General features: G+C 44.5%; 1 protein-coding gene across 7 annotated transcripts in view; it reads left to right on the top strand.

The window, feature by feature from the left end:
* The window catches only part of LOC147114145 (teneurin-2-like), a 1,360,318-nt gene that overhangs the window by 1,059,684 nt on the left and 275,105 nt on the right, over positions 1-25,529 (top strand). For all 7 annotated transcript variants that reach the window (XM_085995783.1, XM_085995782.1, XM_085995780.1 and 4 more), the window contains one exon: positions 1,758-1,996. In XM_085995783.1, coding sequence (XP_085851909.1) covers positions 1,758-1,996 — 239 coding nt within the window. The remainder of the gene's footprint in view (positions 1-1,757; positions 1,997-25,529) is intronic.

Raw genomic sequence — 25,529 nt, 5'->3', positions numbered from 1 at the left:
TCAGTGCCGGCTGAATGATGGACTCCCGAAGCCTAGAGGAAGAAAGGCTGTAAAGGTAAGTACAGGTAATTTAAACTTCTTTACACACTTTAGACACACCAAACACACTTAACTTTGCACTCATGCACCCATCACTCACCTGAACACCGATATCTCGACCCCTCCAAGTCCTTCAACCCGACGACCCGCCTGCTCTAACCTGGCGTGGTTTGGAGCCGTCGGGAATCCCACACGACATCCTTCAAAATAGGGATTAGGCTAAAAACTGCCTGTTAACTACCTGTTAACAGGCAGCTAATTGGCACTAATCCCTTCCCGCCTCGGGTCGGCGGGTCCCAGTGCGGGGTGGGTACCCGCCTCCTTTGAAACTTACGTGGAGGCGGGTTTTGGGCGGGATGGTGTCGGGACCCCCGAATTCGGGATTTTTGCCCCCCGCACGCCTAAAAGCCCGCCTCACGGCTCACTGAAAATCGACCCCTAATGTCTGACACAAACAAAATCTGCCAGTTTCATGGTTAGTTTCCAGGTTTTGTTGATACCATGTTAATGCAAGCAGCCAACTAATCTTGAAGAGGTATCATTGTCATTCTGAGAAGGCAAAAATATTCAGAAGAGTCACACATCACAGTGACACTGTGCACAACTATCATAAAGACATGTTCTCAGTACAAGTGACCTCGTCACATTATATGTTGAGCAATGCAAGTAGATAGTTTTCCTCGTGAGTTTGCAAGGGAATGGTGGCTGTTTAGTGACGAGTTTAACCCCAGCTTTAGAATTTGTTGAACAAGCTCTCGATCTTAATGGCTAAATAGGGAACAAACCACCTTCCACATATTCCAGTAGACTCGTCAGAAAGCAAGAAGTTAGTCAATAAACTAGTCAACAGCAAATTTTGTCTACAAAATAGTTTCATATAAATAGGATCAGTGTTACTCAGGAATAGGAGTCGGCCATTCCGCCCCCGAGCCTGTTCCGCCATTCAATTAGATCAGAGCTGATGTGTATCTTAACTCCATCTAGCTGCCTTGATTCCGAAACCCTTAATACCCTTACCAAACAAAAATCTATCAATCTCTCTCACCTCCAGTTTACAGGTGTGAGATTAGTTGGCACCAGCAAGAGCTTGTTTTTGCTTGAGCTGGCTGTGTAAATATCTAGAAAGCAACTGCGTGCCCTTACAAGCTCAGAGCAGGATGTTGCACACAACTCTCTGCCCAGTGAATTTGAATCCTGCTGTCTTTGGGCTCTTGCCCAACAGTGTGCACTATGAACTACCGCTCCCTGTGCAGAAATCAAATGAAGCGCACACCAGTGGCATTGAAGATCAGTCTTCCTGTTACTGGATAAGTTTTTTAAATATTGGGAGGAGATTTTCTCTCTGCGATGGTTGAAAATGTGAACTTGTTTATAAATGCTGGCTTTATGATTTTGCTATGCTGAGCATACAGAGCAATTCTTGGCCCATGGAGTAAAAATACAAAATGGCAGTATTACTATTTTCAAATTCAAGCTCCCCACCCCCACCTATTTCTGAAAAGACGATTCTAATTGCACGGGAATGATGCTCGAAACATATAAGCAGTGAAAATTTAGAACAAATAAAGTGGAAAATGTAATTCTTTAAAAATTGAAGACGGTTCGTGTCTTGTATGCTTTTCTGACTAGCCAGGCGAGAAATACAAAAGCAATTTTAGTCGCATGGGTATAGCAGACCGTAAGCTTCTTTGCTGAAGACTGTTCTTTCTCTCTTTCAGGCACTTTCTTTTTAAGACCTCTTCTGGGACGACACCTCTGTTCAGCACATCCTCGCCAGGCTATCCTTTAACCTCTGGTACTGTCTACTCTCCACCTCCACGGCTTTTGCCGAGAAGCACCTTCTCCCGAAATGCTTTTAAACTCAAGAAGCCGTCCAAGTACTGTAGCTGGAAGTGTGCTGCCTTGTGTGCTATCGCTGCCTCTGTGGTACTGGCTATACTGCTGGCATATTTCATAGGTGCGTATCTCTGATTTAACACTGGCTTGACTCGTATAGAAGTTCAATGTTTATTTTTGTACTGAATTAGCAATTAATCCCGTTGTTTGAAATTTGAATAGCATTGATTCCAATGATGGCTCCTATCTCAGGCAAGGTATAGGGAGGCACAGGGATGGGAGCCGGGGAAGAAAGAGTCCCAAGCCTGAAGGCAACGAGCTTCCTCGGAAGGAGAAAGGGAAAATCAGAAGGCAAGGTTGACCAAGCTATTTTCTGGCAGCCTCTCGTGGCTGGTTGCAGAAAACCACCAGCAGAGGATGTGTAGCAGGTGGCATGTTTGGATCTCAGCCAAGGAATGGTTTATGAAATGGGGTGGCCAAGAGGAGCAAGTATAAATAGAAAAATAAGGAAGGGGAATAAAAACATTTTCTTTCAGATGATTTATCTCTGTAGAATCAAAGCTCATCCAGTCGGCTCAGGTCCCCATTCGAAATTCTCGAACAGCAACTCGTCTGCAAATTCTTTGCAGTGACAATTTTATTCCTCCCTCCTTGCTAAAGAACGATGGCGCGATCGAAGGCAAAAGCACCTTTACTTTCAGATTGAGATTGGAGCTATTTAAATGAAGGCATCAATGCTGATTATAGTGTCAATTAGATTAAAACTATTTGACAAAGTAAGATAAATGAATCCTCCGGCCTGTTTACAGGAATCAAAAGCCTGTTCCACTAATTTCAGAGCAATGACTAATTTTAAAAGCACTTGATTTCTGGTGTACAGGGGAAAGCCAGAAATGCTACTGACAGATCTCTGCCACAAGCAAATTTTGGCCATCCAATCAGTAAATTAATAGTTAAAATGTGTTTGCATCGGGCTTATTAAGAGGTTTTTCGGTTTCCTGCATACATCAGAAATCAAGTGCTTTATAATTAGTCATTATTATGAAATTATTTGGATAAATGTTGGATTCCCAGAATTTATTGATTAAAGGGGTGACATCTTCTTGCAAAAATGTTCAGCAAATGCTTCTCCACTTGTCTCCAAGCTTAGTGACACAAATTGGACTGGATGGCCTCATCATATGATTTGCATGCGGAAAAAGTCATCGAACATTTTTTCAAGATGACAGTGTCCCTTTAACCATTAAATAAACCCTCATTGTCACTCTGTGATTTAATGAATTAAATGCAGTAAAAACAAAACTTAGGTAAGAAACTTGGCAACATAATAGTAGTGACTTCATTTAAAGGTTGTGAGATGGGTAGTTGTTCTCAGTCAGACTTATCGAAACAAGTCTACATAAGTGACACCATCTAAGTGAAAAATCATGAAGTAACAGTTTCCAACATTGCCACAGCCAGGACTGAGCATTAGTTGTATTTTTGCTTGGTTACTTAGCTTTCCACCTCCCCTCGGTTAACAAGTACCTGGTTCTTTAGCCAGGAGGAAAGGGAACTATTGGACATCTTAAGGGTGGAGTGCATACCCACAACTGGAGTTCCACTATGGTCTGGCAAGAAGCCTGTTTCTACAGAGAAAACATTGGCAACTGTTTTTTTTCCCCATAGCTTGCATTCATACTCTGATCTCCCAGTGAAGCCATAATTACAGAGCCAGCATAAAGCGGCAGCCTTTAAATCTAACTAAATGTTCTTTGGTGGGCAAAATTGCAAATTACTTAAGAATCTGTTAAACTCCTCCTGCCTGCCCTAAACTCGCAATAAGAGGCCCATGAATCGGCACTAAAGCAGCAGGCTGCTTGCAATAGTGCTGCAATTGACAGAATCATCATGCACTGGTCTATTCGTAATTGTCTATGCATGACACGGGGGAACATTGTTGAAGTTCATTTGATTTTGCACAACCTCAACAAAAAAATTAACAAAATTAAAGTATTGTTCCCAATTTCATTTACCACTTAGCATTACACAAGTACCATTTTTCGTATCCCTTGCATTGAAACAGTGACAAACGCTCAGCTTGTTCAGAGCACTGCTGCAGCAGGTGAAAAAACTGGAAAGGCCCGTGCAAGACTGCTGTGTTTGTATGCAGAGGCAGAGGCAATGATGTGCGATGCAGTAATATTTTTGCATCGGCAGCCATGCGTGACGCTACAGATGAATTTTTTTTTAAATCAGAGTTTTAATCCATTGCAGATGGGCCTCAGTGACCAGCACTGGTATTTTCAGAGTAAGCTGGTGTTGGCTATTCCAGGATTGAGCCTGCCCATTATGGAAAACATTCCCCATTTCAAAATTGCAGTTTATAGATTAATCTTTTCCAAGTATCCATTATTCTACGAGTAAATCATCTGAGGCTCTTGATCAGATTACAGCCTACAACTCACTCCCAACAATTCATTATTCAGGATATAAAATGTCTGAACCCCGCAGCTGGCAACAGTTCATTCCATAAATCAACAGCTCTGAAGGATTAAAGGACGGGGCGAATCCAAGTACCTAAAACAATGATGAAGGCAACGGATAACGCGGATGTTGTGAGAGGCATTTTGTGCAAAATTAACATATAAAAATCAGAGGACATGATTGGAATCTGATGAAGCCTCAACTAGACTTCAGAAATAACTTCTTCACGCTTGGAATTTTTGATTTATGGAATAGGCTGGCACCTAGCGTAGTAAATGCTGACTTAGTTGAAGTATTCAAAAGGGAATTGGGTCAATTACTGATTCAGCGGAAAGTGAAAAGATGTGGGCACAAGCTGAAAAAGATGAAAAATGATCAAATCAAGTCCTGAAACCAGATGTAGCTAACAGAGTGAATTGGATGGTGTGAATGGCCATTTCTATTTCCCAAGTTTCTATGTTCATACGTTCTATTACTGCATCGTAAAACTTGAGTGTTTAGACGTTAAAGTACTAAATCGTTGACAGGCAATTAGTCAAAGATGGCATTACCTTGTAGCTGACTTTTCTTGTTTAATGTGCTTAGAGATGAAGTAATCTTTTGAAGTATTTTTTTCAACAAGGTATGCTTATAATTGGAATTTTATCAAAGGTACTGTACCGTTGTACTAACCACCCTCAAACAGAAAGCAGAGTATTTTATTTTTCACGTTTTGCACAAAAACAGTGAAAAACAAATAAATTATCAAGAGCCTATCCATGGCACAGGAAGAGTGGGACCCTGACCTGTGACCAGTTAAATTAAATTGCAGGATATTCCCATGAATTGCATATGGCAAGTTACTGAGCCATACCAACCATAAAGGTCCTACATTTGGTACCTTGTCTGTGGTGACTTAACCAATCTACACCAGGGCAGCAATAGTAAGGAAGGATATTAGCTCTGATGATGTGGAATCTGTACGGGTAGAGCTGAGAAATACCAAGGGGCAGAAAACGTTAGTGGGAGTTGTATACAGACCCCCAAACAGTAATGCAGAGGTTGGGGATGGCATTAAATGGGAAATTAGAGATGCGTGCAATAAGGGCACAGCAGTTATCATGGGTGACTTTAATCTACATATAGATTGGGCTAACCAAATTAGTAACAATACTGTGGAGGAGGAATTCCTGGAGTGTATACGGGATGGTTTCCTGGACCAATATGTCGAGGAACGAACTAGAGATCAGGCCATCTTAGACTGGGTATTATGTAATGAGAAAGGAATCATTAGCAATCTTGAGGTGCGAGGCCCCTTGGGGCGGAGCGATCATAATATGATAGAATTCTTCATTAAGATGGAGAGTGAAATATTTGACTCAGAGACAAGGGTCCTGAATTTAAATGAAGGAATCTACGAAGGTATGAGGCGTGAGTTGGGTAGTATTGATTGGGGAATGTTACTCAAAGGGTTGACGGTGGATAGGCAATGGCAAACATTTAAAGATCGCATGGATGAACTACAGGAGTTGTTCATCCCTGTTTGGCATAAAAATAAAACAAAAAGAGTGACTCAACCATGGCTAACAAGGGAAATTAGGGATAGCATAAGATCCAAGGAGAGGACATATAATTTGGCCAGAAAAAGCAGCAAACCTGAGGATTGGGAGCAGTTTAGGATTCAGCAAAGGAGGACAAAGGGATTAATTAAGAGGGTGAAAATAGAGTATGAGAGTAAGCTTGCAGGGAACATAAAAGCTGACTGTAAAAGCTTTTATAGGTATGTGAAGAGAAAAAGATTGGTGAAGTCAAGCGTAGGTCCCTTGCAGTCAGAATCAAGGGAAATTATAATGGGGAACAAAGAAATGGCAGACCAATTAAATACATACTTTGGTTCTGTCTTCACAAAGGAGGACACAAATAACCTCCCAGAGATGTCGGGGAACATAGGGTCTAATGAGAGGGAGGAACTGAATGAAATCAGTATTTGTAGCGAAATGGTGTTAGGGGAATTGACGGGATTGAAGGCCGATAAATCCACAGGGCCTGATAATCTACATACTAGGGTACTTAAGGAAGTGTCCCTAGAAATAGTAGATGCATTGCTGGTCATCTTCCAAAATTCTATAGACTCTGGAACAGTTCCCATGGATTGGAGGGTAGCTAATGTTACCCCACTATTCAAAAAAGGCGGTAGAGAGAAAACAGGGAATTATAGACCGGTAAGCCTGACATCGGTAGTGGGGAAAATGGTAGAGTCCATTATAAAAGATGTAATAGCAGAGCACTTGGAAAACAGTGACAGGATCGGACAAAGTCAACATGGATTTACAAAAGGTAAATCGTGCTTGACTAATCTACTGGAATTTTTTGAGGATGTAACTGGTAGAATAGATAAGGGAGAACCAGTGGATGTGGTGTATTTGGTCTTTCAGCAGGCTTTCGATAACGTCCCCCATAAGAGATTAGCGTGTAAAGTTAAGGCACATGGGATTGGGGGCAAGGTACTGACTTGGATAGAGAACTGGTTGGCAGACAGGAAGCAAAGTGTTGGAATAAACGGGTCTTTTTCCGAGTGGCAGGCAGTGATTAGTGGGGTACCGCAGGGATCGGCCCTAGGACCCCAGCTATTCACAATATATATTAATGATCTAGACGAGGGAACTAGATGTAATATCTCCAAATTTGCAGACAACACAAAGCTGGGTGGGCGTGTGTGCTGTGAGGAGGATGCCGAGAAACTCCAGGATGATTTGGACAGGTTGGGTTATTGGGCAGATGCATGGCAGATGCAGTATAATGTGGATAAATGTGAGGTTATCCACTTTGGTGGCAAAAACAGGAAGGCAGATTATTATCTGAATGGCAATAGATTGAGAGAAGGGGAAGTGCAATGAGACCTGGGTGTCCTTGTGCACCAGTCGCTGAAGGTAAGCATGCAGGTGGTTAAGAAGGCAAATGGTATGTTGGCCTTCATAGCAAGAGGGTTCGAGTACAGGAACAAGGATGTCTTGCTGCAGTTGTACAGGGCCTTGGTGAGACCACACCTTGAGTATTGTGTGCAGTTTTGGTCGCCTTATCTGAGGAAAGATGTTCTTGCCATGGAGGGAGTGCAGCGAAGATTCACCAGACTGATACCTGGGATTGCAGGAATGACGTATGAGGAGAGATTGGGTTGATTGGGCTTATACTCGCTGGAGTTTAGAAGAATGAGAGGGGATCTCATTGAAACTTATAAAATTCTAACAGGACTAGACAGACTAGATGCAGGAAGGATGTTCCTGATGGCCGGGGAGTCCAGAACCAGGGGTCACAGTCTAAGCATAAGGGGTAAGCCATTTAGGACAGAGATGAGGAGGAATTTCTTCACCAAGAGAGTGGTGAACCTGTGGAATTCTCTAGCACAGAAGGCAATTGAGGCCAATTCATTAAATATATTCAAGAAGGAGTTAGATATATTTCTTAAGGTAAAGGGATCAAGGGATATGGGGAGAAGGCAGGGACAGGGTACTGAGTTTGGATGATCAGCCATTGAATGGCAGAGCAGGCTCGAGGGGCCGAATGGCCTACTCCTGCTCCTATCTTCTATGTTTCTATGGAGCACCACAGATCACCTCAGTGTCCCTGGCCCAAGGAGGGGAAAATCAGCCAACATACCTGCCCTACATCAACTGAGGGCAATTTGACCTTACTTACTGGGGCCCCATGCTTAAATAGACTGCCAACACTGAATGTCCAACCTCACACATAAAAAAGAACCAATTGGTTGATGTTCCAGGGCAAGACACCATCTATGAAATTGTACCCTAGCTAGAGATACTGGGGTAGAATTTCCACTTTGGGCGTATCGGTAATTCCGGCGCAAATTGCACCCATTTTGAAACGTGCTTCCCCCCCCCCCCCGCCCCCCAAGTTTCCAATCAAACTCATTTGCATATCTCTGAATGCAAAGAACCAGCACAACTGGGCAGCATTTGAAAATGTAAATTTTTTTTAAAATTGCTTTTTAAAAATATTCCTTGATATACTTAAGAATGGTAACGAGGCCGCGGTTTTATTAATGGAGGTGGGTTGGGTGCGGGTCAGGTGGTTTCTGGCTCCAGTCCCGCCCCCAGCTGCATCCGGCCCACAGACGTGATTTTGGCTTGATTGACCTTGTGGGCTTGCCGACCAATTAAGAGGAAACGGGTCAGATGACGTCATTTGATGACGCGTCATCTGCTGGTTTTCTTAAAGGGAGCGCACACAATTTTATTTTGACAGTTGAATTCTCAGTGTTTGACAGTATTGAGGTGCTGAAAACACTGACAATCACTGCACAAAGGTGACCTCTTGCACCCAGGCTCTCCAATGACTCCCTCCATAGGCTAGAACAGATGGCAGCTGCAGGTGAGGTGGCAGAAGCGATCTGTCACTGGTGAGAGAGGTTCTCCCAATGAGGTGGCACTGGACATGGATTTAAAAACTTGTAACCTAAAGAAAAGTGTAAATGTATTAAAAATGCAGTTCCCAACATTTTCTTTGCTCTGAGACTCACCATGTGCAACATTGGATCCTTCACACCACTTCTGCAGCTGTCATCAATCCAGAACCATTACAGCAGACTCACAACACGCCACACTTACCTGGCGTGATGTCCGGACGTCGGGAAACCCGAGCCAGAAGCGGCAAAAATAGGCTGTCAACTACTGGTAACTACCTGTTAATAGGCAGGTAATTGCCTTTAATCCTCTTCCTGCCGCTAGGTGTCGGGTCCATTCGCAAATCGGGAACCTGACACTTGGGAAAATTGTTTGGAGGCGGGTTGACGGCAGGATCGCAACCCGCCGTCAATCAAAATGATTTTAACCTTTGACTCGCCTCGAAACCCACCCTCTGAGCGCCGGCAAAATCCAGCCCTCAGTAAAGTTTGTTTAATACAGCGAAAACTGGGTTTATCATGAAAAATCAGCATTTTAAATCACAGTGTCAAGCCACCACCGATTTTAAATGACTGAAAATGACTTTAAAAAATATGTAAAACTATTTCCTAGTTAGATTGGGGTACAGTAGTCAGTTCCTTAGTAAACTTGTTAAATAATTATATTCAAAACCTTTTAAAACATACCTATTAGTGTCCTTGTGCCCAAAAGATCCAGCTTAATTTTTCATGCTTCCCCGTGGGCCTGCAAACGAGAGCAATTAGTGAAAGCTCCCAATGGTGATTAATTCTAGTGCGATGCTTTTAAAACTCACGCTAAAGATCGCGGAATCTCAAGTTGTGCTGAACGCAATTTACGCTGAAAATTCCGCGATTGAATAGCGCCGCAAAAAACCAGTACGATCGAGCGGAAAAGCCAGGCGACTACCTTCAATGAAGGAGTAGTAAGGGAAGAAAATTGTGGGAAAATGACTTGAAACTTACACTGAAAATTTTGGCTCACTCTACACCATCCTGTAGCAAAGGAAATAAACAAACAGGATTTACAAATAAAAGAGACACGAGGCACAGAGCGACCAATTGAAGTTGGAAGTGAAAGCAGCAAGTCTCCCAGCGCTGTGAAAGCCAGTCCCTGCATTGAGTGCTACTACTGATTCCACCGTGACCCAGTGGTAATATTCCTTCCAGTTACTGAGTTAGGGTGTAGGCCTGGCTGGCAATGATAACCTCGGCTCAGATCACAATGGTTGTGTCCACAACCTGTACAGTCACTGCCCTGAACTTGCACATGCCACCCTCAAAAGGCCTTGGGGGGAGAAAAATTGGGTTGGTTTGCGCCCGTTGTTAGCGCCCCCGGGGGTGCTAACGGGGCTCGAATCCCCTAGCACCCTGGCGCGGCACTGCTAACGCCTCCCGCGAAATTCAGCGGGAGGTTAGCGCCGCGATATTCAGCTGTAGCGCCCCAAGAAGGAGGTGGAGCACTCCCGGTAGCGCTACACCTCCAGCTTGTGGCGGCGCAACTGAATTTCAGGCGAAGGTGCGCTGATTTTTTCGGGGCGCTGGCGGCGTTAGCGCCCCAAAAGGGGCGACACCGAATATTTCCATTTTAGCAGAAATGTTAGTTGACTTAAGGTAAGTGGGTTAAAGGCGCCACTAAAATAGGGGGAAGAGCTCTTCTTGCACTATTATTTTATGTAGAAATTTCTGGACCTTTGTGATTTATTGTACAACAGCAACAACTTGCATTTATACAGCACCTTTAAAATAGTCAAATGTCTGACTTCTGTCTCTCCTGGCCCTAAGGGCCTGTCACATAAACCTTCTGCCCCCCGCTCCCCCCTCCCCCCAGACTGGCACAAATCCCTAAGATGCCAGGGAGCTCGCCTTCTGGATAGCAATGACTCCGAGGCCAGAACTGAAGCCGGGGTCCGGAGGGCTTCGCCGGGGTGGGCGAAAGTGTCCATCCCACTCCCCCGCCGCCGCCCCCCCCCTTTTGCCACAGTGGCTGAGTGTAAACCCCAGGCTTTGAGGCCCACCTGAAACAGCAGGTCCGACAGACACATTGGGGTGGGTTACAAGACTTTGCTGCGTACCCTTTAGCCTTTTTTTCCCCCCTCAACGTTAACATGTTTAAACGTTCTGTTGAATTAATAATTGGAGGACCTGGCCTGGCCTGGCCAGCAGTGAGACGCACAATAAATATCGCTGTAAATAAGGCTGGTTGGATAAGTCACAAGTGATGAGGTCTCGAGTGAGTTATGGTCAGCTCCACAACTGGAGGTATTTATCACAGTGGCCCTGACAAAATCTATTTATACCATGCATTTAAAAATGTAATTCATAAATAAATTGATGTCTCATATCAATTTAAGTGTGGCAGGCTGAAAAAAATAGCTTCCAGACCACACAAAGGGTGTAAATATTGCATGTATTAATGGAGGAAATAGAAAAGACATGCTCCTTTTTTTTTACCCACTGGAAGCAACTGTTAATAGTCAAGTATTGCAGCTCATTATCGGAACCCACTTCAAAGAGGGATGGTCAGCACACAGATGGGTTGAAAAATTACCTCAGGAAATTAAGACACGATTGTCCTCATCTTGAGGTTCTTTTAAAATGATGGCAGCAGTGCCCAGTAATACAGAACACACCATCTATCTCTTTCTTCAAGGATCAGATAAAACGACTTTGTGACATTGAAACTGGGTTATTTCACTGAGAGTTTAAGTAACTTAAATTTTTAGTTACTTAATGCACTTTAAGTTTTTTTTTAACAGTTTTGAAGGATTGCCTCAGTATTGGGGAGCATTTGAGAGAAAACAAGCCTTGTATTTTATAAAGAGCCCTGACCGACGGTCCCTCTAGGCTGCGCAGACACGCAGCTCTCTGCCGGCCCTACGCAGCCCTGGACCAGCTTTTACAACGTGAAATTTCACGCACGAGCGCAACTTTGAATGGGCCGCGCAGCCCGTTAAAGGGACCGCACACCCAAATTTAAAATTAGGGGGAACGTTTCTGGAGTCTTCTGCATCCCTGACTTCCTTCGCCCCACCATTGGCAGCCATGCCTTCAACTGTCTAGGCCCTAAACTCTGAAATCCACTCCCAAAACCTCTCCATCTCCCTCTCTTCCTATAAGAGGCTCCTTAAAAGCTACCTCTTTGACCAAGCTGCTGTCCTAATGTCTCCTTTGGCTCAGTGTCAACGTCTGTCTTGATTAAAGTCCTGTAAAGTGCCTTGGGACGATTTACTATGTTAAGGATGCTATATAAATGCAAGTTGTTGTTGTTGGTACATTATATTTGTTCTCCATTAGTTCTGTACCTTTCTGCCTTCCTACTTTGGAATGTTCTGTTTTGTAAATAGACAGATTTTTTTTTTACGCTGTTTATTCTCAATTTTCAGAGTAAACATCAGCACAGAAGCTGATGCAAGCACCGTTCAAACACTGAGTACAGGGTAAAGCACATACACCTGATCAGATTTTACTGATGCAATGTTTGCGATCAGAGCCGCAGAAAAGATAAAGTAAATGAAAGAAGAGGGATTCCTGTACAACTTCCTTTAGTAGCACGTTTTTAATTAAAAATCATGGTTAAAAAATAGTGAAATGAAAGTGTCACTTGGCCTGAAATCCTGACGGGCGATTTTACCCCTGCCCGCTCGGCAGAAACTGGGCGAGCGGGCCGTTAAAATTGGCCGGGAGACTTATCCGCCGATGTCCAGCTCCCTTATGCAGGCTTCTATATTAACCTGCTATTCTGAGCATGTGGCCGGGTCACTCTCCTAAAACCGGGGTCCTTTCTTAAATATGCAGACCAGGATCCGATGACACCGTCGGGTCCTGACTGCTATTTTAACTGGTGGCCTGAACGGGGAAACCATTGTAGTTTTCCTGCCAGGTGAAGCTAGCTGGAAGTGGAGCCAGAAGAGGCCCAAACAGGTAAGCTTTTTTTTTTCAGCTTTATTTTACTATCCTTGTGGGGGCCAGGAGGAGCTGGAGTGCTTCTCTCTGCCCAGCAAGGAAAGTTTAGGCCTTGCATGTTCTGGGCTCCACCCTCCCTTTCCCCCCCCCCCACCCCCTTCCTGATTGCGAGACCCTCCCAAAACCCACTCCCCATGATTTACCTCAGTTCTGGGGACTGTTCCTTTTGGTCCCGGGCAGTGGTCTCCTGCCGCCCTACATTCCCCTCCAACCCACTGGCCAGCTGCCTCTATCCCGCCAGCTTTGGGCAAGCAACTGAACGGGGGTCAAGTAGGTGAGGCCCGGGTGTTAAAATCTCGCGCACCTCATGCTGCTAAAGTCAGGGGGCTTTTACCGCTTACTCGATTCCTGCCCGCTCAATTGCCGCTCCAAGTTAAAATTGGCGCTCTTATTTTATTTGTCGCTGTATCTGGTCAGGGTCTGGTTATGCAGTCAGCTCCTAGTTCCAGTTTAGACCATTTATAATCCTGCGTCAAGCATGCAATAGATCCTGTTTGAGATACTAAAGACAACTGACGCCGTGATTGTCATTAATCCAGAACCACACTCCAACACAATGGTTCTGAAGTCCTGAAGATTAATGGCGATGTTGTTGAAAGGGTATCACATACCAGGTCTGTGATGTCGTTTTACCAGGTTTGTAGTGAATGCAATTTCTGTGATGCAGTCACATAACTATCACTGTGGGTATTTTTCACCTTCATCGCTTGGGTAGTAAACTGCCAGAGTGGATCACCCGCCCATAATAGAAATCAATGGAATTGAAAATTGGGCGGGCTCTATAACTGGCAGCTGATCCGCTTTGCCCCTTTACTCCCGTGCGGCTAAGGTGAAAATTACCCCCATTGGCCTCGAAATTGCATTGCGCTGCACCCATTTTATAGCCATAAAACGGGTGCCCAAGGGTCCAAAATGGTGGGTGGTGTGCGCATGCTTATTCCGCGCCGGATGTGTTTCACCCGCCATATTTAATCGGGTTGCTCGTGCTCAGTACGCATCTAGGGCACTGGGAGCAGCTACTTATAGGAAAATCCGCATCAAAACAGTGGGAGACTTTCAGAAGGGAAATAGAGAGAGTACAACGCCAACATGTTCCTGTAAAGGTCAAGGGTGGGACCAACAAGCAAAGGGAACCTTGGATGACAAGGGATATACAAAAATGCATTAGAAATAAAAGGGGGGCTTTTGGCAGTTACAAAAGACTAAAGACGGAAGAAGCCCTAGAGGAGTATAAAAAATGCAGGGGCATACTTAAAAAAGAAATTAGGAGGGCGAGGAGGGGCCATGAAATAACACTGGCGAGCAAAATAAAGGAAAATCCTAAGATGTTTTATAAGTATATTAAGGGCAAGAGGATAACCAGGGAAAGGGTAGGGCCCATTAGGGACCAAAGTGGCAATCTGTGTGTAGAGCCAGATGATGTAGGCGGGGTTTTAAATGAATTTTTTGCATCTGTGTTCACTATGGAGAAAGACGATGCAGACATAGAAATCGGGCAAGGGGGCTGTGACATACTTGAACATATTAGCATCGAGAGGGAGGAGGTGCTAGCGGTTTTAGCAGGCCAAAAAGTGGATAAATCCCCAGGCCCAGACGAGATGTATCCCAGGCTGCTGTGGGAGGCAAAGGAGGAGATTGCAGGGGCTCTGACACAAATTTTCAGAACCTCTCTGGCCACAGGGGATGTACCAGAGGACTGGAGAACAGCTAACGTAGTACCATTATTCAAGAAGGGTAGCAGGGATAAACCAGGGAATTACAGGCCAGTGAGCCTAACATCTGTGGTAGGGAAATTATTGGAAAAAATTCTGAGGGACAAAATTAGTCTCCACTTGGAGAGGCAAGGATTAATCGGGGATAGTCAGCATGGCTTTGTCAAGGGTAAATCATGTCTGACAAATCTGATTGAATTTTTCGAGGGGGTGACTAGGGGGGTGGATGAGGGAAATGCTGTGGATGTGGTTTACATGGACTTCAGTAAAGCTTTTGACAAAGTCCCGCATAGGAGACTGGTCAAGAAGGTAAGAGCCCATGGGATCCAGGGTGCCTTGGCGCGTTGGATCCTAAACTGGCTGAGTGGCAGGAGGCAGAGGGTGATGGTCGAAGGTTGCTTTTGTGACTGGAAGCCTGTGTCCAGTGGGGTACCTCAGGGATCGGTGCTGGGTCCCTTGTTGTTTGTGATCTACATAAATGATTTGGATGAGAATGTAAAAGGTATGATCAGTAAGTTCGCAGATGACACGAAAATTGGTGGGGTGGTAAATTGTGAGGAGGAAAGCCTCAGGCTGCAGGACGATATAAACGGGTTGGTCAGATGGGCGGAAAAGTGGCAAATGGAATTTAACCCTGAAAAGTGCGAGGTGATGCATTTTGGACGGACAAATAAGGCAAGGGAATACACAATGAGTGGTAGGACCCTAGGAAGTACAGAGGGTCAGAGGGACCTTGGTGTACATGTACATAGATCCCTGAAGGCAGCGGAACAGGTAGATAAGGTGGTTAAAAAGGCATATGGGATACTTGCCTTCATTAGCCGAGGCATAGAATATAAGAGCAGGGAGGTTATGATGGAACTGTACAAAACGCTGGTGAGGCCACAGCTGGAGTACTGTGTGCAGTTCTGGTCGCCTCACTATAGGAAGGATGTGATTGCTTTGGAGAGGGTGCAGAGAAGATTCACCAGGATGTTACCTGGGATGGAGCGCCTCAGCTATGAAGAGAGGCTGGACAGGCTGGGGTTGTTTTCCTTGGAGCAAAGAAGGCTGAGGGGGGACCTGATTGAGGTGTACAAAATGATGAGGGGCATAGATAGGGTAGACAAAGAGGAACTTTTCCCCTTAGTAGGGGGGTCAATAACAAGGGGGCATAGATTCAGGGTAAGGGGCAGGAGATTTAGAGGGGATTTGAGGAGGAACTTTTTCACCCAGAGGGTGGTTGGAATGTGGAACTCAATGCCTGAAAGGGTGGTAGAGGCAGGAACCCTCACAACATTCAAGAAGCATTTGGATGAGCACTTGAAATGCCATTGCATACAAGGCTATGGACCAAATGCTGGAAAATGGGATTAGACTGGACAGGGATGGATGGGCGGCGCAGACACGATGGGCCGAAGGGCCTCTTTCTGTGCTGTAAAACTCTATGACTCTATGAAACTAGCGATAGACTCATTACATATGCAAATCAGGGGCCTAACTTCAGGCTCCTTTGTGAAATTGGTCTGTGAATGACTGCTGTAGGCTGCCACCCAAAAGGTAGGCTTATTGTTTTATACTTATCTTATTGTGGAGCCATGAAGAGCAAAAGTGCACCTCCAGGTTCCAGCTTCAAACTACTGGCCATTGCTTTCCCCCTTCGAATAGCCTTTCCCTTCCCAACACCCCCACCCCCGCCCCACAAGACTCTTTTGAGGCCCTCGGCTGGGGTCTGAGCCGACCGGTCTCGCTGAAGCGGCTGAGCTACTTCTGGAGCTATTATCTCACCAGTACGATCTTAATGAGGCCAACGGGCCAGTCTACCGTGGCCCTGCCGCTGGCCTCATTAGCCACATATGCTGAACAGGGATCATGACCCGATTTGGGCGCAATCTAATTTGTAGGCATTTGCTATGAAAACTACATCCTGACGAATTTTATTGCAGCATTGGAATTGAGTGTGCTGCAGAGATAACATTTCCACTGACCAATGCTGGAGAAGGAACTTTTGGAGCAGACTGTGGCTGCCTTCCAGAAAGCATGGTATGTTCTTTGCACCCCCCACCCCCCATCTTTTGGTACAAGTTGTTCCAATAGATGAGGTTACTGGCTCAGCAAATCATGCATTAGGCATTGGCTGAGATTTAACCTGTGACCTCGAGTAGTGGGTAGTTTGGTCACTGAGAGACGAGGAAACATTCAGATTCTGGGAATGAGCAGAGAATAGCCACAAGGGCGATCCTAAGTGTCAGAGGTATGAGGAAAAGCTCGGACTATTCATCCATTAAAGGACGTGATGAAGAAGAGGCATCATGCGGGTATTTAAGATAGGAAAATAGAAAAGGTAGTGTTGTATCTATGCTTTAATGTGTTCAATCAAGCATGTAGATACGTCGAATTAAGTCAGAGTCAGGCAGACAGGCTTATAACTGCGATGTTCACTTTATTGCGTAAAATGTCCGACTGCCGTTTTCCCGGATAATTCCCATAATGCAATGCACATTACATTACCGTATTGACTGGTGTCAAACTCGCAATCAATACACGACATCCCCCTTTTCCTTGGAAACAAACTTGCAATTTACAAACAGTTGCTTACAATAACACTGCATAACTTATTTGGTTTATAAACTTTTTACAAACTTGTGTCTTACCACACAACTAAATAATTCCCAGGTTTAAACATTTAACATCACCCATGCAGTTCTTGCACAGTTTATGTTGTGACATAATCAGACAGTCTTTGGGGTTTTCTTTTAACCCTTTGAGGTCTGGCTGTATTGGGTATGTCTGACATGTTGGTGTCAGTGGGTATTGCCTGTGTCACAGTGGTATGTGTGTCAGGGTCTACTATACTGTCCTCAGTCCCTTGTGTTTCCTCCTGCTCATGGAGTGTCTCCTTTGGTCCATTGGTTCTGTATTTCTTCACAAACGTAGTGTTTCTCAAGTAGCGTGCTCCGTCTGGAGATTCTACTACTACTTGACTCCCTGTTTTACTCATAACTTTGTGGGGTGTGGCATTAAAAGGAGTGGTGAACTTGTCCACTTTGTCCTGCCGTACCAGCACCGTGTCACCAACTTCCACCTCTGAGTATTGTGTTCTCCGCTGTTCATCTGCGTACAGTTTGGACTTGCCTTTTTGTTCTGCGTCCCAGTCATGTACTTCCATGTCTGCGCGCGACTCTGTGATGTCTGGCAGCTTTCCTCTCATTTTCCGTTTAAAGAGCAGCTCTGCCGGGCTCTTTCCTGTCGTGGCATGGTCAATGCTCCTGTACACAGTCACATATTTTCTAAGTTCACGTTTCCAATCTAGTCCTTCTGACTGAGCAATTCTGATTCTCTTCATCAGCGATGCATTCTGGCGCTCGACTTCTCCGTTAGCCTGAGCCCATTTTGCTGTCGTTTTCAGGTGTTTGATCCCGTTGTTTTCACAGTATTCTTTGAATAATTCAGATCTGAATTGGGGACCATTATCAGATTTGCAGGAGATTGGCAAACCATGACGGCTGAAGATTGACTCTAAACTATCAATAACCTTCTCTGTTGTTGTGGAGGTCATGATGTCGTATTCATAGTAGCGACTATAATAATCAACTACCACAAGAATGGAGTGGTTGGATGGCAAGGGTCCCAGTAACTCTATAGCTACATCCTGCCAGGGGCCCTCCGGTAATGGTGTTGGTCTCAACGGTTCAGGTGGGTCAGGCCTGGCTACTATCTGACAGCTGTGGCACGCTTTACAGTGTTTTTCAGCTGCCTTGTCCATGCCAGGCCACCAAACCTTGGTTCTCAGATGTTGCTTTGTTCCAACTATTCCCAAGTGTCCTTCATGTGCTAACACCAGGGCTCGTGCGTGTAACACTGTGGGTAGCACGATGCGTGTTCCCCGAAGAACTAGGTACCCCACTACGCACAGCTCGTTTGCAATTGCTGCATAAGCTTTACAGTTGTCAAAATGTCCGTTTGTGATTGCCTTCCGTACCTCAATCAGCTCTGGGTCAGTAGCAGAGGCTTTCTCCACCTCTCTAGTAGTGAGTGCTTTTGGTGTCGCACTCACAGCTACAAATCTCACGTATTCATCTGAGCCATGAGAATGTCTCTCCTGTTTTGCTGTCTCCCCCAGCAATCGTGACAGTGTGTCTGCAATGTTTTGCTTGCCTGGAATGCGTATCACCTTAAAATCGTACGGCTGTAATCTAAGTACCCATCTCTCTATATGGGCACAGGGTTTAGCGTGTGGGCCGTATATCACTTGTAATGGCTTATGGTCAGTTACCAAGTTAAATTTTCGGCCATACACATATGGATGCAGCCTGTCACAAGCCCATACAAGAGCTAAGGCCTCTCTCTCTGTTTGAGAGTATTTCCTCTCACAGTCTGTTAAACTGCGACTTACATAGCATATTGGCACCTCTTGCCCCTGTTGGTCCTGAACTAGTACTGTGCCTAAACCTACAGGACTGGCATCTGCTATTACTTGCATCCTTATCAAAATATGCTAAAGTGCCGGCTCTGGCCAACTCTTCCTTGAGTGCACTGAATGACTGTCTCTGTTGTGATCCAAATTTAAATGGTGTGTCTTTTCTCATCATGCGTCGCAGTGGCTCTGATAGCGTTGCACACTGCGGGATGAATCTGCTACTGTATGGGCTTGTGAGAGGCTGCATCCATATGTGTATGGCCGAAAATTTAACTTGGTAACTGACCATAAGCCATTACAAGTGATATACGGCCCACACTCTAAACCCTGTGCCCATATAGAGAGATGGGTACTTAGATTACAGCCGTACAATTTTAAGGTGATACACATTCCAGGCAAGCAAAACATTGCAGACACACTGTCACGATTGCTGGGGGAGACAGAATAACAGGAGAGAATGACGTATGAAGAGAGATTGGGTCGATTGGGCTTATACTCGCTGGAGTTTAGAAGAATGAGAGGGGATCTCATTGAAACTTATAAAATTCTAACAGGACTAGACAGACTAGATGCAGGAAGGCTGTTCCCGATGGCGGGAGAATCCAGAACCAGGGGTCACAGTCTAAGGATAAGGGGTAAGCCATTTAGGACTGAGATGAGGAGGAATTTCTTCACCCAGTGAGTGGTGAATCTGTGGAATTCTCTACCACAGAAGGCAGTTGAGGCCAATTCATTAAATATATTCAAGAAGGAGTTAGATATATTTCTTAAGGCTAAGGAGTTAGATATATTTCTTAAGGCTAAAGGGATCAAGGGATATGGGGAGAAAGCAGGGACAGGGTACTGAACTTGGATGATCAGCCATGATCTCATTGAATGACGGAGCAGGCTCGAGGGGCTGAATGGCCTACTCCTGTTCCTATCTTCTATGTTTCTATGTTTCTACCCAATGAGTCCCAAGAAACTCCTCACCTCTGTAGCATTCTCTGGTTCCTGAGCTTCTGCCACCGCTCGCACTCTCTCTGCTGTTGGTCCGATGCCCTTTTCAGACAACAGGATTCCCATGAAAATCAATCGGTCCATGTTGAATTGGCACTTCTCTGAGTTTAGTGTCAGTTCACTTTCCATTAGTCTGGTCATGACAGCGTGCAGGCGTCTGTCGTTCGTTTCCTGGTCGTGTGCATGCACGATAATGTCGTCTGAGATGTTTTCAACACCCTCTATTCCAGCTAAGGCATTAGCTATCTCGTGCTGATATTGCTCACTAGCTGAAGATACACCGAATATCAGCCTCTTGTACCTGTATACTCCGTTATGTACTGCAAACGTTGTGATTTCTCGTGACTCGGGTCAGTTCTAGCTGGTGATAACCCCATTTCAGGTCTAGCTTACTAAACACCGTCGAGCCGTTCATACCTTGGAGTATCTCATCAACGGTGGGGATTGGATATCGTTCCCTCACTATTGCCTGGTTTGCTTGTCTCATGTCTAGGCATAACCTTACATCCTTATCCGCTTTTGGTACAATAACCACAGGATTTACCCATGGGGTGGGACCAGTTACAGGTTCGATAATGTCCATGACCCTCAATTGTTTTATTTTGGCCTCTACTGCCCCCCTTAAGTTGAATAGTATACGCCTGAGTGGCTGGGCCACAGGCTTCATTTGTGGGTCGATATACAAACTGTGTTCAGCCTTCCTACGCCCTGGAACACCTTTGGATACTGCTGTTCTAGTAGCTGTCTTACATCTACCACAGCTGAGACATCTGCGCCTATTTTTAAAACTCCCAGTTTCATGGCTGTCTCCCTTCCTAGCAACGGCTCTCCATGGCCTTTAACCACAATGAACTCCGCCTGCTCAGTTCTCTTACCTATTGTAATCCCACATGTGAATACACCTTTAACTGACAGTGGTCGGCTAGAAGCATAAGAGAATAACTTTCTCTTAGGGACATGTGACTGACACTTAATGTGTTCTGACTTTAATCCTTCCCATGTATTCTCATCTATCACATTACTAGTTGCACCCGAATCAATTAACATTCTCAGGTTTACTCCCCCCACACAAAAGGTAAGTCTCTCTGTCACATTATTTCCAGTAACAGCAAATGCAAAGTCATTTTGTTCCTCTACATTGTTCACACTGTGTTTCTTTGTACCCTTTGTGCAGCATACTTTGGAGAAATGATCCTTTCCCTTGCACTTATGACACGTTTGTCCGCGTGCTGGGCATTTCGGATCTCTGCCCATGTGGTCTGTGTGTCCACATCTGTAACATTTCCTTTCGTTCCTATCGCCATTTCCCTTTGGTTTCTCTGTCGAGCTTTTCACATAATACCCTCTTTTCTGTGTAACACGACGAACAGTATCTGTCTCCGCCTTCTCTGTACATGACATGGCTGACATCTGCTCCTCGACGTTTTCACATTGTGAGGCCAATTGTAACGTGCGGGCGAGCGTTAGACCTTGCCCTTCCTCTAGCAATTTCCTCTGCACATAGGTTGACGTGCACCTACTCAGGATAGCGTCTCTTATTTGATTATCCGCACCCCCCCAAAAGCACAATCTTTAGCAGCCTGCCGCAAGCGAGTAGCAAATTGTTGCACAGTCTCACCTGTCTTCTGGGACAACTTATGAAAAGTCTGTCTAGCAAATGCTGCGTCGACCTGGGGCACGAAGTAGTGATTCAAAGCACTAACCGCCGCCGTGTAGTCTGCCGGCTCTCCTGTGTCCGGTAGAGTCGAAAAGATATCCTGGACATCTGGTCCTGCTAGGTGTAGAAGTAGAGCTCTTCTCCTCTGCTTTGTGGCACCTGTAGAGGTATCGTCGATAATGAGTCCTTTGCCGTCGGCATAAAGCTCAAAAGACGTTAACCACCTCGTCCATCTTGGACCCAACGTGGCTGACTCGGCGAAGCATGCAAAATTTTGAATGCCGGTCTTCTCCATCCTAGCTAACTAAAACTTGAGCAACTACCTATCTAAAATGATTCCGTTCGTTATCCTCATCGCCAATGTTGTATCTATGCTTTAATGCATTCAATCAAGCATGTTGATACGTTGAATTAAATCAGAGTCAGGCAGACAGGCTTATAACTGCGATGTTCACTTTATTGCGTAAAATGGCCGACTGCCGTTTTCCCGGGTAATTCCCATAATGCAATGCACATTACATTACCGTATTGACTGGTGTCAAACTCGCAATCAATACACGACAGATATATTTCTTAAGGCTAAAGGGATCAAGGTGTATGGGGAGAAAGCAGGGACAGGGTACTGAATTTGGATGATCAGCCATGATCGCATTGAATGGCGGAGCAGGCTCGAGGGGCCGAATGGCCTACTCCTGCTCCTATCTTCTATGTTTCTAATGGTTAGTTGGCTTCAAGTCAGAAAGCAGAGAGTAGGGGTAAAAGGTAACTATTCACAGTGGCAGAAGGTGGGTAGTGGTGTTCCACAAGGATCAGTGCTGGGACCACTGCTGTTCACAATTTACATTAACGATTTAGACTTTGGAATCAAAAACACAATTTCTAAATTTGAGGATGACACCAAATTGGGGGGCATAGTCAATACTGAGGAGGACTGCAACAAATTACAGGAGTACATTAATAAACTTGCAGAATGGGCATATAATTGGCAAATGAATTCAACACAGATAAATGTGAGGTATTACATTTTGGTAGGAAGAATAGGGAGGTCACTTATCACTTGAAGGGTGCGAGTCTAGGTGGGATAGAGGAACAAAGGGATCTCGGAGTACAAATACACAAATCACTAAAAGTTATGACACAGGTTAGCAAGGCCATAAAAAAAAGCCAACCAAGCACTAGGGTTTATTTCTAGAGGGATAGAATCGAAAAGTAGGGAAGTTATGCTAAACCTGTATCGAACCTTGGTTAGACCACTGCGTACAGTTCTGGTCACCATATTATAAAAGGGATATAGAGGCATTGGAGAGACTGCAGTGAAGATTTACAAGGATGATACCAGAAATGCAAGGTTATACATATCAGGAAAGGATGAACAGGCTGGCTCTCTTTCCTCTTGGAAAAATGAAGACTGAGGGGTGACCTAATGGAGGTCTTTAAAATTATGAAAGGTTTTGATAGAGTGGATACAGAGAGAATGTTTCCACTTGTGGGGAAGAGCATAACTAGAGGCCATCAATATAAGATAGTCACCAAGAAATCAAATAGGGAATTCAGAGGAAACTTCTTTACCCAAAGAGTGATGAGAATGTGAAACTCACTACCACAGGGAGTGGCTGAGGCAAATAGTATAGATGCATTTAAGGGGAGGCTGGACAAGCATATGAGGGAGAAGGGAATAGAGGGTTATGCTGATAGATTTAGATGAGGAAAGACGGGAGGAGGCTCAAGTGGAGCATAACCGCTGGCATGGACTGGTTGGTCCAAATGGCCTGTTTCTGTGGCGTATATCCTATGTAATCCTATGGAATTCCCAGCTCTTACCTGTCCGAAAGATGCCATGATCGCAACATCTGCAATTTTAACCTGCTCTCCTGAGCAGGCAGCAAGGAAACGTGCCCGGAGCCAACAGGGTCCTTCTTTACATATGCTTGTTACTGCCCGATGACATTATTGAGACCCGACTGTAATCTAACTCAGGCCTGAGCTGGGTGTTAGATTCACGTATCTCTGGTAAACAGGATCAAGTGCAAACCAATATGGTGGGTATATTGTGTTTGATCAGAGTTTAGGACGGAATATAACACACTAGTAATACAGCAAAAACATACGACCATGACAAGCAGCTGATATCGGACCCGGTCGGACAGACGGCTGCCATGCATAAACAGTTCTCTGGCTTCTGGCCCCTCTCTCTCTCTCTCGGGCCTTCGATGGTGAGCATGGGATCACTCTTAAAAGTGCGTTCGACCAGCTGTTCGGCTCTCCCTTCCGCAGTCTGTGTGCAAGCCCTTGGGGTGTCACTTTTTATTCTCTTTTTAGGGGTGGGCCTGAGGCCAAGTTATTGACAAGACCATTTAACCTATAGAGATTCCTCCAAAACTTCATCAACCAATGACAGCTTAAGTTCTTTGTCTTGGTGTTTGTAAAAGTCCTCCCCAAAAGAAGGTCTCATTACTTCATCCTTGCTTTTTTACATTTTGAAGGTTCCTCCATTGGAATCCATCTTATCTCTTTACTCTCTCCTCCTTAATCCAGCAAGTACAAGGCCCCAGTCAAAGCTGTCGCACATTAACCAGTCGCTATCTCACCATTCTGACCTTCACAAGTAAGGTCTATGATTTACTCCCTCTCTCTGCTGTGATCTTTTCTCTCAGAACTTTTACATTCCCATGAATTATGGTTTCGCGCTGCTTTCAGTGTTCAATAGCTGTTGCTTTTACTTTTTTTTTTCCCCTTTCAAAAATACATAGCAACTTGCAGCTGCTTGGGCTATCTCACCTTCATTTAACAAATCTGTGGAGATTATAATATGGTTATTAGTAATAATGGAAGAAACATAGGTTGGGCCTTTACTGGCCAAATTAAAGATACATTAACAAAGTCAAAACCCTAACTTACAAGCAACAGATAACTAGCCTGGCAGGGCCATCCTATGGGCCCCCGTGTGGAATGTTTATGTTCCACCTAATCTAACTGATTAAGAAGACTTTCTTAAATTCTAATTTAAAAGCCATATACATTTTTAGGCACCCCTAGTTTCTAACAGGGGAATCCAACTGGAGTTAAAATCGGGGAAAATGAACATATAACAATCAGGATGCCAATCATTTTGAAGATTCTGGTTATTATAAAAGGATTCATTAGCTGTCAGAGTTTAAAATATTTGCCATTAGTAGGTCAGGCTAGGGAAATTACTTTAATGATTTGGCACAGTTTTCCACAGAATGTAATTTCTCTCTTATTTTCCTGTTTTTTGTGCTAAGCAGTGCTGTGAAGGAGGCTGGGGCCCAATTAGTTCCCATCCGGTTAATTTTATTACCATTTGGCCCAGAGAAGTAATAAGGTCTGAGCTACTTAGAAAAGCAGAAAAAAATTATGTATCATTATCAAATCTCATAAGAAATATTAAAAGAAATTATGTTAATTGCTCCTGCCTGTTTACGTTTTATTATTTTTTAAACAAATACATTCTTATTGTTATATGTAGCTGTGTAGATGGTACTGTAGAGGACTAATTATAAATGATCATGAAGCGCTGGACCAGTCAGGAGTTTCCTTTATACAGAATATAAGAAGGCCATCAGGTGAGAGGCACTGGAATGGTTGTTTTCATGCAGTTATAAGAGAGATAGGGATAAATAAAGGTTGAGAAAAGCACATGGTAAAATCTAGCGGTGCTCCAAATAATAAACCCCATCACAATATAAGTGTGCTGCAGGGCCAGCACTGTGGTGGAATTTAGTGAGCAAGCTGTTTCTAATTGTTCCAGGAACTGATCCTGACCAAATAGTCGCTAACTGTGAAACCTAGAGACATGTACAATATGGAGTACTGTAGCAAACTTAAATTTCCATTTTTTAACCTGATGCTGGAAACCAAATACGAAGCTTCAAAGTAGCCAATGCAACAGTTGGGCAATTTGGTTCTTGGCATCTCATTGAAGGCGCACATCTAAACTAGCCAACCAGTAGTTGGTTATGGCACCCCTACAGCTTAACAGTGTTGTTTAAGGCTACAGATAACATTTATGCAAAACAA

This window comes from Somniosus microcephalus, chromosome 8 (assembly GCF_052327205.1).
Source record: "Somniosus microcephalus isolate GS21.2 chromosome 8, FLI_Smic_1.0, whole genome shotgun sequence".
Lineage (NCBI taxonomy): Eukaryota > Metazoa > Chordata > Chondrichthyes > Squaliformes > Somniosidae > Somniosus > Somniosus microcephalus.
Note: the sequence above shows the minus strand (reverse complement) of the source record. Positions and strands in the feature narration are given on the sequence as shown.